This window comes from Myzus persicae, unplaced genomic scaffold, assembly GCF_001856785.1.
Source record: "Myzus persicae strain clone G006 unplaced genomic scaffold, MPER_G0061.0, whole genome shotgun sequence".
Classification (NCBI taxonomy): domain Eukaryota; kingdom Metazoa; phylum Arthropoda; class Insecta; order Hemiptera; family Aphididae; genus Myzus; species Myzus persicae.
Genome location: NW_019103825.1, coordinates 117475 through 132643, shown reverse-complemented (window position 1 = coordinate 132643; position 15169 = coordinate 117475). Strand labels below are relative to the sequence as shown.

The 15169-nt window shown below is 28.8% G+C and overlaps 1 protein-coding gene across 4 annotated transcripts in view; it reads left to right on the top strand.

Moving 5' to 3' along the window:
• The window catches only part of LOC111035363 (neuroendocrine convertase 1-like), a 43803-nt gene extending 30257 nt beyond the window's left edge, over positions 1 to 13546 (top strand). For 2 of the 4 annotated variants that reach the window (XM_022316948.1, XM_022316949.1), the window contains exons 9-15: positions 1823 to 1995; positions 7144 to 7356; positions 9640 to 9740; positions 10567 to 10779; positions 11762 to 11922; positions 11998 to 12131; positions 12939 to 13546. In XM_022316948.1, the coding sequence (XP_022172640.1) occupies positions 1823 to 1995; positions 7144 to 7356; positions 9640 to 9740; positions 10567 to 10779; positions 11762 to 11922; positions 11998 to 12131; positions 12939 to 13025 (1082 nt within the window). In that variant the 3' untranslated portion in view covers positions 13026 to 13546. The remainder of the gene's footprint in view (positions 1 to 1822; positions 1996 to 7143; positions 7357 to 9639; positions 9741 to 10566; positions 10780 to 11761; positions 11923 to 11997; positions 12132 to 12938) is intronic. The other 2 variants (XM_022316951.1, XM_022316950.1) reach the window with 2 other exon arrangements.
• Positions 13547 to 15169: the final 1623 nt, after the last annotated feature.

The following is a 15169-nucleotide window of genomic DNA, read 5'->3' as shown; positions in this document are numbered from 1 at the left end:
ACACACAATTTTCACCTTTAGGCTTTGGGTGCAAAACAAGTTGGCACTGAGTAAAATTATTATTATACATGGATAACTTGACGAAAAAAGTCATCTATTGGCGACACTTATATATGTGTATATTTATTTTATTACTTTTAATTTATATATATTAGTTTAACAAGTCCCCCTACATGATTTTCGTCTTAGGCGTTTTGGAAGATTACCAGAATATTAGATCTATGTACATATAAAAAAAAAACAAAATAAAACTGCACTATCTATGTTAAAGTATTAGTAAATCACCTGGATTTTTTATTTTTGGATTATTTTTTTGATACAATAATGTTGAATAATATAGTTTTTTATTTATTTATTACCCACAGTAAAATGTAAATACGCTTACTATTTTTGATCACATTTTAAACAATTGTTCAAACCATTTAAATTGTTGGTGACACACTGACACAAAGATCCATTTCGAAAATTACATTTAAAAAACGCTCAACGCAAAACTTATAGGTATATATTGATAAATGTGTGTGTAAAATAAATAATTTATCACCACAAATATATACATAAAAATATTGGTACTGGCGTAGTCAAGATTTATTTGTACTTAAACACCATGGAAAATACATTTTTGAGTTAATAAAATTGCAAAATCAGTGTTTCGAATTTATAGTTATATTGTTTTTAAGCTTAAATCATTTTATTTTATTTATAATTAACTAATTGTATGTAAGCATATTTTAAATTATTTATTTTTTCAGTTATTAACCAAACTAAGATAATAATATAATATTGTACTGTGATATAATTCTAAATTATTATCAAGTGGTATTATCGCAGTGGGATTTTATTGAATTAATTTAGACTATATATATGGTATGATCGTTCATGAATTTATTATTTTAAGCCACCTATTATAACTATGATTTTCTAGTTTAACCATTTCCATTATAATCCAGAACTGTCAAACTGAGACAAAGGTATATACGGAACGACATAATAATAATATTATTTATTCATTTTACATTCATTGATATTTGGCACTATAATTACGTCATTAAATATATTCTTTAAGTAAGAAAATAAAAAAAGTATTTATAAAATTAGAACTCGTTGGCTGTTTTTATTCGTGAATTCATACAGGAAGCAAATAGCTATCGCATAAAAAGTACTAAAATAATTTTTAGTTTATGGATCAGTGTCACATGTTTCTAATAATATCCAACGTAACAAAGTCCAGGCTCAAATTTATGTCATTGCTGAACTTATTTTGTATTCTCTAATAGGAAGGCTAAATACAGAAAAAATATCATAAAAGGACATAATAGTACAAAAAATACACCTTATTTTTTTCGTTAAATATAAATTAATATTTCAAAATAAATTGCACATATGTATATAATATTGTTCAAATTAATCTTACATGATAATGATGATGGAAAAATAATATAAGCTGAAAACATTTTGGGAAGTGGGTTTGAACTCCTAACTGGTGATAATCTTATCATCATAAATAGATATGATATCTTACCTTATATTATGAATATTCCCAGGCAGAGGGGTTTAGGGTCCAGATCTCAATCCCCCCCCCCGAAATTAACAAATTAAAATTGAAATTTTAAAATCTTCTAGTAAAAAAATATATCTGTACTTTAAACCCCCTCCTCCCCTTTTGCTGGTTACTGCATTAATTCCCAGATATTATTGTTATGTTGAGTGATGAAAAATTATTTGTATTAAATATAATATACGTATAAAAATAATTTGTTTTAAGAGTTTGGAAACGCAGACGAAAAATAATTTTTTTCTGTAATATGATGAATTTGTGTAGGTATCGTATTGCTCGATGGTAAAACAAATGACGAAATGGAAGCTAGAGCCTTAATTAACGCTAATTCATTGGTGGATATATACAGTGGATCATGGGGGCCTACTGACGATGGACTAATGGTCGACGGGCCTGGAGTAATGGCGCAAATTGCATTTGAAATCGGCGCAACCAAGGTAATCGCAATACGCATATTATATCTAATATTATGATCCGATCGGCGGAACTGCTAACTAAAATAAATAATTTATTCAAGACTATTTGATGGGGGTTAAAAAGCTTTGAGATCTGCGAAATTTCCGCTTAACGCGTTCGCAGAGGTAAAATTATTTCAACGAGAGCTGATTACGTAACTACACAGCGTGAGGAATTATTATACAAAGAGAACAAATGTGTTTAGGTAGACCGTATATACGGTTAAAACAAATTAAAATAAAGTGTTAACGCTTATGACACGAAAGTTTGTAATATAATATAGCGTTGGTAGGTACACTGTAATAATAACTAATAATAGTGTAATAAACAAATTATTTTAACTCACTTCGACTCATCTACGTGAAATACTAACGTGTCGTAACTCGTAGATATAATTAGTTGCATACTCGACATTAGTTCCGCTATTTATCATAATTAAACTATCGTGCAATATATAATATAATGTAAATAAAGCGTAACTCAGTATCTGCTTAAAATTTATTAAATGCTATGCTGAATTTATTGTACCTACAACCAATATATATATATATAGTTTAAACGTGATAAATACTATCTATAGACCGTAGAATTTAAATTGCATTTACCAATATAGGCTACCTTGCTGGTATTATATTCCATCTATACTATCGCACACATTAAGTTATTGTTGTTTGAATGATCATTTTTCATATCTCCACATTTTGCCCCGAAGTCTCTGCTTATGAGCTAATGGAGTCATATAATTCATACAAATATGTTGTAACTTAGGTTCTCAAATTCACGATTATAAACTATAATAATGTAATATCGGTGATACAAATATGATATAAAGGTTATTTAAACAATGTGTTGAATAATTAATCGTAGATATAGTTATATACATCGTATATGCGATATTATGATTATTATAATTTCGCAGTAAACAAGTAGCCAAATTGTTATAACTTTAGCGCCTATATCATATATGATCCACTCAGAGTGTTAATATTCACGTCATTATTATACTTGTATTTTGTACCTAGTAGTACTTTTACGATATGAATATTGTTAAAATGTTTTTTTTTTTTATAACGAAACTGTATGAAATATAAGATTTAATGTTTTCAATACATTTATTTCATAATTTCGATATAACCCATGGTTGAAATAGAAGCATTTCCATGTACCGTAATATTAATTCCTCTGAAGTGGTTTGTTCTATATTTATATAGGTATTTTGGTTTTTGACGTTTTATTACACAAATAGCTTTTTTGTTCATATTCCTTTGAGATATTATGTTTTTTAATTATTTTTTTTTTATAAAAATCAGAACTTATTTTTATACTTTTTACATTTCTTTATTTCATATTAATCCTTCTCTTAAAATATAATACTCTTTATGTGATTTTAAAAAGTATTTGTACACACAAAATATTAAAATACATAACATGTATTTCTAATACATAATATTATCTGACAAGGTTTTTCGAAATCTGTGTGGCACCCGTTTAATGGATCGCTCTGCATCACGACGTTTGTTCGCGCAAAGTGTCCTGTTGAGATTTACCATTGAAAGTCTGGGCGACGGTATAGGATAATATAAATTCCATTACCTTGGCATATTAAATTAGTATACCAATATAATACTCGTGTGACGCTTCGTATGCGTTTACTACACGACACGCATTGTACTAAAATCGTCACTTAATCTGGATCCCGAACTACGAGGGCGTCATCGTCATCGTGAGTTCCACAGCACGAATTACTAATCGATTGCCAGGATGAGAAAACAAAGGGAAACAGCAATCAATCACATTACCGCCGAGGTATCGTAATATTCATGAAACAATTATTATAATTATTATTATCGTCTATGACGTAGTGATCCGTCGTGGCACGACTACGCGACGATATTATACGTTTTTATTTTTAATCCACAGAAAAACGGCTCTCCGGCTCTCTCAGTTATAATAATATATTATATTATTTATTACGCGTTGTACACCTAAATACCGTATAGTAGTTAAAGAAGTGGTTCTGCACTGTTGGCAGACACCCAAAAACCCGTGGTCCCCCAGAGAACCGCAGCTGCGTGGGACTGGGATTGACCGAATTGTTTTTTCGGCCGAAATATTATTACACATATATCATGTATCTACAACCTACATAGGATCGTATAACAGTGTAGTTATCCTAAAACAGCGACGTCGGCGGCGTTTAAAAGTCTATATATCCCCGTGATAATCTGGTTGCACGCATGTGTGCTAATATTATCATATTATTAACATCATAGTTGTAGATACTACTGTGTTACCTATTGGTTATTACTAGAGCTCGGATTTATGTGTTATAAATTATGTATATATATTACCATAAATGTTACCCGATCACTAGGTAAAGCTAGGTTTTAATAGATAATGCTAGGATTTACTGTTTGTACTCAGTAAAAGCTGAAAATCATAATTTATTAAGACTAAACACCCTTGAATGTACAAATTATGAGTTACCTAGTGAAAGCTGATTTACACGCCAAGTAAAAATTACACTGTACACACAAAATTACTGATAGTTGTAATAGTTATTTAAACGACGATGTCTTGGTTACCTCTCTCGATCGACCCTTAAGCTGTGTTAACCAGCTTCAACCAACTAATATTAGTTCTGTTTTTACTGAAATTAAGAAAACACATTGTTTTTTGCATAAAATCAGGTTTTTATGGCACCTAAAGTAATATATATGTTTCAGCTGGCTTTATAAATTATATTAGCTAAGCTCCACTAACTTTTCGATCTGTATTTGTTGACATGATATATATTATTAGTGTATAATCTATGTGTAATTTATGTAATGTATGAATATATACCCCACATAAAACACACGTGTACCTATTATGTTTAGTGTTTGACCGCTGTTATTCACTATTGGCTCGTTAAAGTACCTGTATACGATATACCTAATAGAGTTATCGCATCTCACGTGTGGATAATAAACTATTAAAAAACGATGTAAAACGATCCCGAGCTAACCTTACCTTTTAGAATTTTCGTAAATATGTCAGAATAATATAATATAATGCAGTGATTTAGACAAATTATTTCAGAGTTTTAACAATGAACCGTTACCAATGAACTGATTGTAAACATTTAATATATAATATGTACCTAAAATCAAATATAGACTAGAGGAAACTCACGGAAGTTTCGATAAGATCAATAGTAATCTGCTGGGATTAAAAAGTTTCGTTAAAAAAAATACCCATGAAGTATTTGTTTTATATATTATTCTGTTCGGAGAAACAAGCTGGCTATAATATAACCCAGTGTTTATTTTTTTTTTCTATTGTATTTTAATACTAAGATTATATATCAGCCAAATATATACTATACCTATATAATATATTTTACCCTCTTTTTTTCATAATAAAATGCGACAAGTTGTCTTATATATTTATATCTAAATAAGTATACATTATATTCAAGCAGAACATTTCGTAATTATATAATAGAACTGTGCATATTGTTATGATTTCTGTCTGAATTTTTTATTAATTTAAAAAAAAACTACGAAAAACTATGAACAAAAATAAAGATGTGTAATTAAACTATTATAAGTTTGTAAAAATATCGTAATGATTGGGAATGTTTACTTATAACTCCACTTATTCCCCTATCAAAACTATATTACTATTCAATTTTATACCAAAAACAAGTAACGATATTGAAAATTGAAGCATTTTTTCTGCTGTGAAATGTGTTGTCACGCACAAAAAAGGCAATGAATTATCATTAAATTAAAATGTATTATAGATAATAATATCCATTACAGATTTTTATGTGTGTTTAGATTGAGCTTTTAGAGTCATTTCATTGTTAGGTCAAGGATTTTTTAGTGCCATTCGAAAATAGCTCTGAGAACTGAGAAGTGGGTGTTACTTTCTTATATAGATGCATATTTAATTTTCATAATATACATTTTAATCTTGTTAAGCTATTTTATTAACATGTAATAAGCTGAAAATCACTGAGCCCTGCAAAGACCGTGATCACGATCCTTGAATGATAAAATGTGTTTATTATTCTTCGTTAAATTATATTTTATATTTAATTATTAAACATATCTACACAAGGATAATACACTTTTACCATACAAAATTGGCTTAAAAAAAGGTCCGAGTCCATTCTCCCTCTCACGGGACTCATGGTTGCAAAACAAATTAGCACTGGGACTCGAAAATTCTGAATACGGCTCTGCTCTCTATGTATAATATATTTATTTGATATATATTTAACGTATAGTATATTATATTATAATATTGTAATTCATACTAGATATCTATACTATACGTTGAATGATGATATGAGTAAAATATTTTTTACCAATAAAAAATAAAACCAAAACCATATAATAATTCCGGATGAAATTCAATTACGCGTTCAATTTGGTTGTCACGTATATCTGATAGCATTAAAATGGATTTACACATTTATGTTTCACCCCAAAATATATTAAAATATTCATACCACGATCAACTTTGGTTTGATTGGTACCACGGTTTTATTTTCACCCTTGATGTCGTCGTTCAACAATCTCTCAATCCACCGTAATAATTGAATTGGACAATATTAATCCTCGGTGTTGTATTTATATATGATTTAATATTTTTTAAGAGGACTATACCTTCTGGAATTTGTCTCCGTCTTTAGTCTTACTAATGTTTAACATAGAAAAAATGGTTTTGCCTTGGACAACTTTACTATACCTACCTCCTATGTATTTACAGTAGGATTACCGAAATTCCCCAACGCATAAGGATACTTTATCCTGTGTTGTAATTTTTTTATTTTTTATAAAAAAAACAATGATATTTGATAATCAAATGAAAAAAACAAAAAAAACCTCATGTTCTAAAATGTATTACTTCAATTGTCTTCGTATATTATCTAAATAATGAAAAAAACTACGACACAGTTCAAATTTTTCCCTATGCTTTGTGAAATTTTGGTTATTCTACTATGAATACAGAGGGAGTATAAGTTAGTTTTTCTGCCCAAAACAGTTTTTGCTATGTCGTAGGTACATTTGTAAGACTGGACAACACATGCCGGTGTAGCGTCCTCTTAAGTGCTATCGTTTTTTGTGTTATGTAAGGGTCGAAACGGCAAAGGTTCAATATACGTATTCGCCTCGGGCAATGGTCGTATGCTTTTCGACAATTGCGCATCGGATGGCTATGTGGGAAACATTTACACCGTGGCCATTAGCAGTGTCACTATGGATGGCAGAGCTCCCGAGTACGCCGAGAGATGTGCCGCCGTCATAGCAACTGCTTATTCCGGCGGTCTGGATGACGGTGTTAAAATCGTAAGTGCGACAACGGTTACAACATCAGTCACGCGACAATAATTAACACCTATGGGTATGGTTTTTCATTTATACTTAGGTATATTATGTAGATTGGAGATACTTTAATACAATACAAATGTTTATATATATCCAGGGTGTAACAGGTGTAAGCATAGTATTATGTATAAACATTAATTGAAATGGAAATGTATTAAATTGTCTTTTTACACCTTATATATTATACATACACCTATAATAATATTAGTATAAAGGATGATTCACCAAAGCATGCTCAACACTTTTTTTCTTCAATTCTGCAGTTAAAATCTGGTTTTTGGAATTTATTATATTATTCATTATATTATACATATACCATAATATAATATAATTTGTACAATAAGTTTATTTTGGTGAATGTAACAATTTCAATTCATTATTCGTAAAAATAAAATTAAAAATGTTTACTCATATACTTTATATATTTATGCTTATACATATATACTACAATTTATCGTAGAGATAATATAGTATACTTGAGGTTAATGGTTGAATTTAAAAAGCTGTGAACAAAGAGAAAGTCGGTGAAAATTGACCTTGTTTTTGTTCACTTTTTGTGGTAGATAAGTCAAATCATTAAACCTTGGTATTTAGCCTCCCACATTAATTTGCTTTAAGGCAACATCAACCGAAACATGGTATCTTTAAAAAAAAAACGACGATTGTACATGTAGGTAATGAACGTCATAAATGGGATAGATGCTTCAAATGGATAAGTTCAACGGAATTCGAAGGGAAAAGTTCATTAAAGCTTTGGGCAACATTGTCAGGCGGTTGGGGGAAGGGGCTCGTCGCAGGATGAAAACCTGTGGCCGCCTGGGATACTATTATCTTTTGAAACAGAGAATAGTACGCGAGCCAGAGATGTAGTAGGGAGGAACTCAAAAATCGATTTTCGCGAGCCAATCAGAAGAATAATCTAATCATTGTACAACTAAGTGAAATAATTTAAATTATTTTTAACACGTCGGTCTGTTAATTGACAAAGGTCTTAAGTGAAGTTGATTATGTGCATTAGTGAACGGTTTTAATTCAATGCAAAATTTGGGAAATTGCTTCGAACTTGATCGAGTAGCAGGAACAATTTTAAAAGGATGTGATTGGACTCAAAATGGTTCAGACATTTTGAGACGATGAGGGTCTTTTGTGTAGACAATACGTCATTCCGCTATTAACTTTAGTCTTTAGTCTTGTTAAAAACTTTAAAAAAAAATATAAGAAATAGAAATGAAACAAACTTAAAGTTAATCAGAGGTTGTATGTGAATTCCTAATATTGAATGCATTGAAATTCGATAACTGTATACGTGCGGTATAATATATTTATAGGGGTCTGGTGTGGCTCGGTGGTTGGTCGCAGTCACAGTAATAACCATCACCTAATAGCCTAGGTCGCCGCGGGTTGAATAAAAAAAAAAAAATATTTATAAATTTATATATTCATGGAAAACATGAGAATTTATATCAGTTTTGATCATATAATATAAAATACAGAACTTCTTTAATAGTTGAACGGAGGACGTTCAAATCGCTTTACTAAAATTTTTGCTATGCTTTTATTCTAAATTCCGTTTGCGCGTGTATTTTTAATAATGTATCAACACATTTTATACTTAAATATGTAGACACTCAAATGTTAAATTGTTTGTTAAATACAAATGTTAAACATTACGTCAACTCATTAATATTCCAACAGTAGTTGGTACTTGGTAGTAATCTATCGTCTAATATTTTAATATTTAATATACACCATTATACTCTGGTATTAAACAAAGTTGTGTCGTCAAAATATTCAAGTCAATTTTTGTCGTGTAATTATTCACTATGAATGCGTTCGTAATTAAATCCAGAATTTAAACAATTCAGTATTTTAATAATACCATTCAAAATATAAAAATCTATAGAATAAAACTAGAAATTTTTATAATATTTTATTTGGTATAGTTTATAAGCCACTGCTAGTTTGATAATATTATTGTGTTTATTCATTTTATTGTTCATTCAAATAAATTGACATAATGGAAGTAATATTTTACCATATTATTTTATAAGGGTACATTCGTCATAATTTTGTATCCCGTGATTTTTAAGGAAATCTATGTTTATTTTAATTCATAACATGACGCACATCAATAAGAAACAAATACAGATTGATTGTTTGTTACAAATTACATTTGTTCATTTAATACTCGTATTATGAATATTTAGTAAACTAAAATTGTTTTGTTTGTTTAATATCCTTCAGGTTACGTCGGATATCAATAATACATGCACGCTTTCACATACCGGCACATCAGCCGCAGCTCCGCTAGCAGCAGGAGTTATAGCTTTAGCTCTCGAAGCCAAGTAAATGTTCTTATTTTTAAATTTAAATCTATTGATTTTCAATATCACAGTAAAGAAGAAAATAATAACTTTTATGGGTATTTACTGGATAGATTCATACGATTTATTCAAAATAAGTAATTTTTGTTTCAGATAAAAGTATTTTATAATAATATTTACCCATTATGAAAAAATACTGTATTTTATGATATAAATACTGTGAACGTATAAACAATTGATCAAATTAACAAATATTAGATTGTGTAGACGTATTTTTAGTATCCATTTGAAGATTACGTTTTGAAATCATTAAATGAAAATTCCTTTAAATAATTTAAATAGTTCAAATACAAATCATTTACATTGAAAGTTTTCACTCACGATGAAACTGAACAATTTAATTAAGTTTTTAATTAAATATCCAAAAAAATTAAAAAACACATTTTTAATTTTGACAAAAATCTTATAGGTTAAGATTTAATATCATTAGATGTATTATCATTATTACTTAACTATGTTATACATGTGTATATTTTAATCACCATAGAAATTTTTGCCTTTTGTAATCTATGTAATATTGCTGTAGGTTTGGTGAAGTTAATAATAATAATTATTCTTCAATGCTTTGGCATACCTATGAGTAGATAGATGGGTAATATATTTGTCGTGCATAATTTTCCCCAAGTGTCGCATTATTATGTATTATCATCGTATAAACGAATCGACTTTCTAATCAAAAAACACATAACCTCTACAATAGCCCTTCTAATAAATTATTTTATTAGTCTAAATGTGCAAACACGTGACATATTTTGTAAATGATTTTTCTTATTGTTGGCCAGTATAGTGGCAATTTGACGTGGAGAGACGTGCAACATTTATTGGTAAGGAACTGTGAAGTTGCACCTCTGTCGAAAAACTCTGGTTGGTCCACTAACGCAGCAGGATTCGATTTTAATCCCCAGTTTGGTTTTGGATTATTAAACGCCTATAAGTTAGTGAAAGAAGCTATTGGCTGGAGCACGGTACCAAAGAAAAGTATTTGTGCTACAAATTTCCCGTAAGTCATAGAACATTAATTATTTGATCAAAAATACATATCCAATACCTACATATAGTAAGGCCATGGTATATTTATATCTTATAGGTAAGTTCGATTAAGAATCTATTTTTTTTTTATTTTGACGCCATCAACATTTTGAAGTGAAATTCGTACAAATAATATTTATTATTTTAAAATGGAACTATTTCTTTATTAATGTGGACAACAAAATCGTTAGGATTTTTTTTTTTTGATTTAACTAATACAGGGTTTAAAGAGGTATTAAAAAAAGTACTCTCGTATTTAAAACAGCTATTATAAACAAATAAACATGGTTGGACGTTTTTTCATTATAATATATTTGTAAATTTACTTATTTTGATGTTCAGCCGGGGTTGTGATAAACAGCGTTCTACTGCAGTATTATTTTATTTATGTAGACATTTAGGTATGCATTAAAGTTGGTGCAGCTACAAATCTCTTGGAATTTCCCTTCTCGGGAATCCCTGATATTGGTTGCAATCTTGGGGAAATGTATATTACAACATACACGAGCTAAATATTGTAAATTCTATTTTTTTAATATACAGAAGTTACTTTGTAGCCCACTTTACATTTTTAATTAATTTTTTTAATATAAAATATTGAAGAAATGAATCAATTGTATTATATATTAGGTAAATAAATTAAATTCTCAATGTTTACTTTATTAAAATATAAATAAGTTCAAACATAATAGTTAATTAAATATAAAATGGTTATTGTATATATTTATTATAAAAGCAATAAAAGGTAAGAAATTTTCAGAAATTATGAAATTCATACATACCCTGATACGTAGATTCATTTTTATAGTACCGGTATTAGTGAAATTAAATTTCAGCAAAAATAAAATAAAACAATTATTTAAGGTTCACAATACTTGGTGTATATAGTAAAAAAATTATAAAAAATAATATTGCATATACTTTTTTAAATTTGAAAATAATTTCAAATTTAGTATCAAGTGTAAATATTTTGGCCGAGCGTCAAAATTTGTGTCCACTGTAACAACGAATGGCTGTAATGGATACATTAAATATTTAGAGCACGTACAACTATGTGTGACCATTCGGTATCCAAAACGCGGTATGGTGGAAATAGATCTAAAATCCCCAAAAAGTAAGTACTATTACGCTCTGCACGTATTAATGTCTATAAAACTATTGATATTCTATGGAATTGTTATATTTTTAGACACAACGTGCAAAATGATGGAGCCACGACGCTTAGACGAGTCCAACAAGGGATTTTTTGAATGGAAAATAAAATCATTGCAATTTTGGGGCGAAAACCCATCTGGAGAGTGGACGGTTATTGTCAAAGACGAAGTAATTATAGTTGACGACTGTCATATAGTCTTAACACTCTTAACGAGTAATTATAATAAAAAAAATAGTGAAATGATAACAATAGTAACACACTATTACACTGACCCTACAATATATTTCCAAACAACGAAAATATAGTGTTCAAAAAGATTTTGAACAAATTTCTATTGAAGGTATCTCTAATTATTTTTAAATGATTGGTTCTTGTGTTATAATCACTGTAATTAACTTTTAAATTCACCACACATAAAATAAAATATAACCTTAAAAATACATAAATATATAAATACTATCATACTTTTTAAAGTCTCAGTTTTGTACTCAATATAAAATTCATAAGATTGTTAACACCTTTCTAATGTTTTATCAATGAATTAGACACATTTAAGTCATGGTATTTTTTGTGATGATTAATTTTTGCTTTTGCTAGATCTATGTTTAATTTTCAAAATCTCATTTCCACAACACTATGTTAGAAATGTAGGCCATATTGTAATATTGGACATTTGGACATTAATATATAATCATGGTTCATTTGAAAATAAAAGTATTGCTATACTGATTATGCGAAAAGAAATAAAAACCTAATAAGAAATAATAGTATTTCCAGTATTAAGTATCCAGTAACAAAAATAAAATTAATTGTGTGACTAATTATCGTACATTATTTTTAACATATTAATTAAACAGGCTTAAACCGGTAATTTATTTTAAAAGCACTTAAAATATGTGTTTGTATAATAGGTATATGTAGGAGTATATTATGTGTATATATAATTTATACGATGCTAAATTTTAATTTTTCAGACTTCTAATTTATTCACCGGGCTAACTGGATCAGTAGAAAAGCTTAGATTAATAATGCATGGGACTAAAAAAAATCCTTACAATTAACGAATTCGGATAATTTCAAAGAATTTAAAATATTTTATGCATATTATATTATTATATTCAATTTAGTAAAAAAAAATGTTCAAGTTTATAATGTTTAAAGCAAATTTAATGAATACATTTGTGTTGTAATAGTTGTCTGGACATAATATATCATTGTATTTTCATTTGTGCTGTCAAGAACGATAGGCATTTCAAATAATATACAACTCATAATATCTAATACATATTCATGTCCGGAGTATTTTTTGTAGTATTATATGTAAAATAAATTGTTGTAGCGTATTGGGTAATATTTTTATATTATATGTGTATTGTGTAATGTCATAAACAGTGTACCTATTTTTGATTTGAAATACACCAAATTGAAGTTTTGTAACAATTTTAATAACTTTTACTCCCAAAGGCCGCTGCTGCGAGAGTAACTTTATATTTAAAAAAAAAATAATATCGTTTAATAAAACATAAATTCAATAACAAACATTTTGAAACTATACGATGGTTTCTACATTATTAAACAACGGTACAAAATAACATTATTTTGTATATATTATGTTGATGTATTATAATTTATAATAATATACTGAACGGCACACCACGTGTCGGTGGACCGCTTCGTGTAATAATATAAACTCGGTAGTTTAATTTATTGTAATTGCGTTACATATTTTATTGATCTCTGCGAACACATAAATTGTTTACAAGTTTTGAGGATGAGATGAACCAACTGTATGTCACGGACAGTAGTCCTGAGATTGCCTGTCTTTTGATGGCGTGACGTTACCTTACAATAAGTGGTGTCCAATACCCAAACACACAATTTGGGCACCCCGCCCATATTTTGAGCTAGGACCACGTAACGTTGCCAGTTAAATAAGTGGCGTTCTTTGATGTGGTGCGCCTGTCCGATGAGACTCAATAGTGACCCTGCAGGGTTAAACGAATCGTTTTAGCTCTGAAATGGGTCGTTTTAGTGCCGTTCACACGCATCACACTCATCAGAGCGTCGTAGTCTTTTGCACTGTTCAGAACAGTTCTGTCGTGCTGATGTACGACGTGCACGGGACTTGACTGATCGTTTTCGCCAGTGGCGAATGCACTTAAAATTAACTCAATCATAATAACTAAGAAGGTCCTATGTATTCAATTTTTTTTAAATACTGTTTCCGATTACAATTTTTTCTCAAACGTAATTGTACAAGAATTATTTCTTTTCCAAATGACAATTCAATAATATTGTTTTCCTATATTTACTCGTAACATTTTTTCTGCGCCCTATAAAAATGGCTAATAAATATAATATATATAGTTATATCTTTTGTTGCGATATTTTTGCGATCATTTTAGTGTACTGCACAATAGCATTTAACAATAATAATACATAGGTAAATATTATAGTACATCGTAAAAGTATAGGTGAATAAATATGAACTTAATTTTTACATTGAATATCAATCATAGGTACTTACTTACCTATTATGGAATAATATTATAACATATTGTGCTTACCTAGTTTATACAAAATATGTTTTTACGATAAAATTATTTAAATTTTTTTACTTAGACAAAAAACCACGTATATGTAATAAGTATATATATATACAAATATATATTATCTATCTATATATATAAATTTTGTATGTATTATCATGGGAGTCGAATAAAACCGTTTCAGTCACGAATGAGCTAATGAATATCACATAGTGAATATATTTGTATAGTAGGTACATATACATTACGTAATACACACACACACACACACAAATATATATAATACTACAACGTATAGCTACATATATTATGTATAGTTTCGGTAGCCGGGAGGTATCCCTTTCAAGTCAAATTCCTTGTATCAGTGCAAATACATAATATACGATTTGTATTGGCGGAAAATGTTTTGTGTACGACCCTTTAATATTTCTAATTTAATATCAAACGGAATTTGTTTAACTGTAGACATATCAATAAGCATATAGGTGAATATTATTATATGTGTCATGTGTACACACCATAATTATTATATTGGAATGGATAATACGCAATATTATAATATGTTTCGATTGAGCTAAAAACCGCAACGTTCAATTAACGAGATGAAAAGGGAATTAAAATAATTAAAATTATGTTTACGATTTATACCTATATTA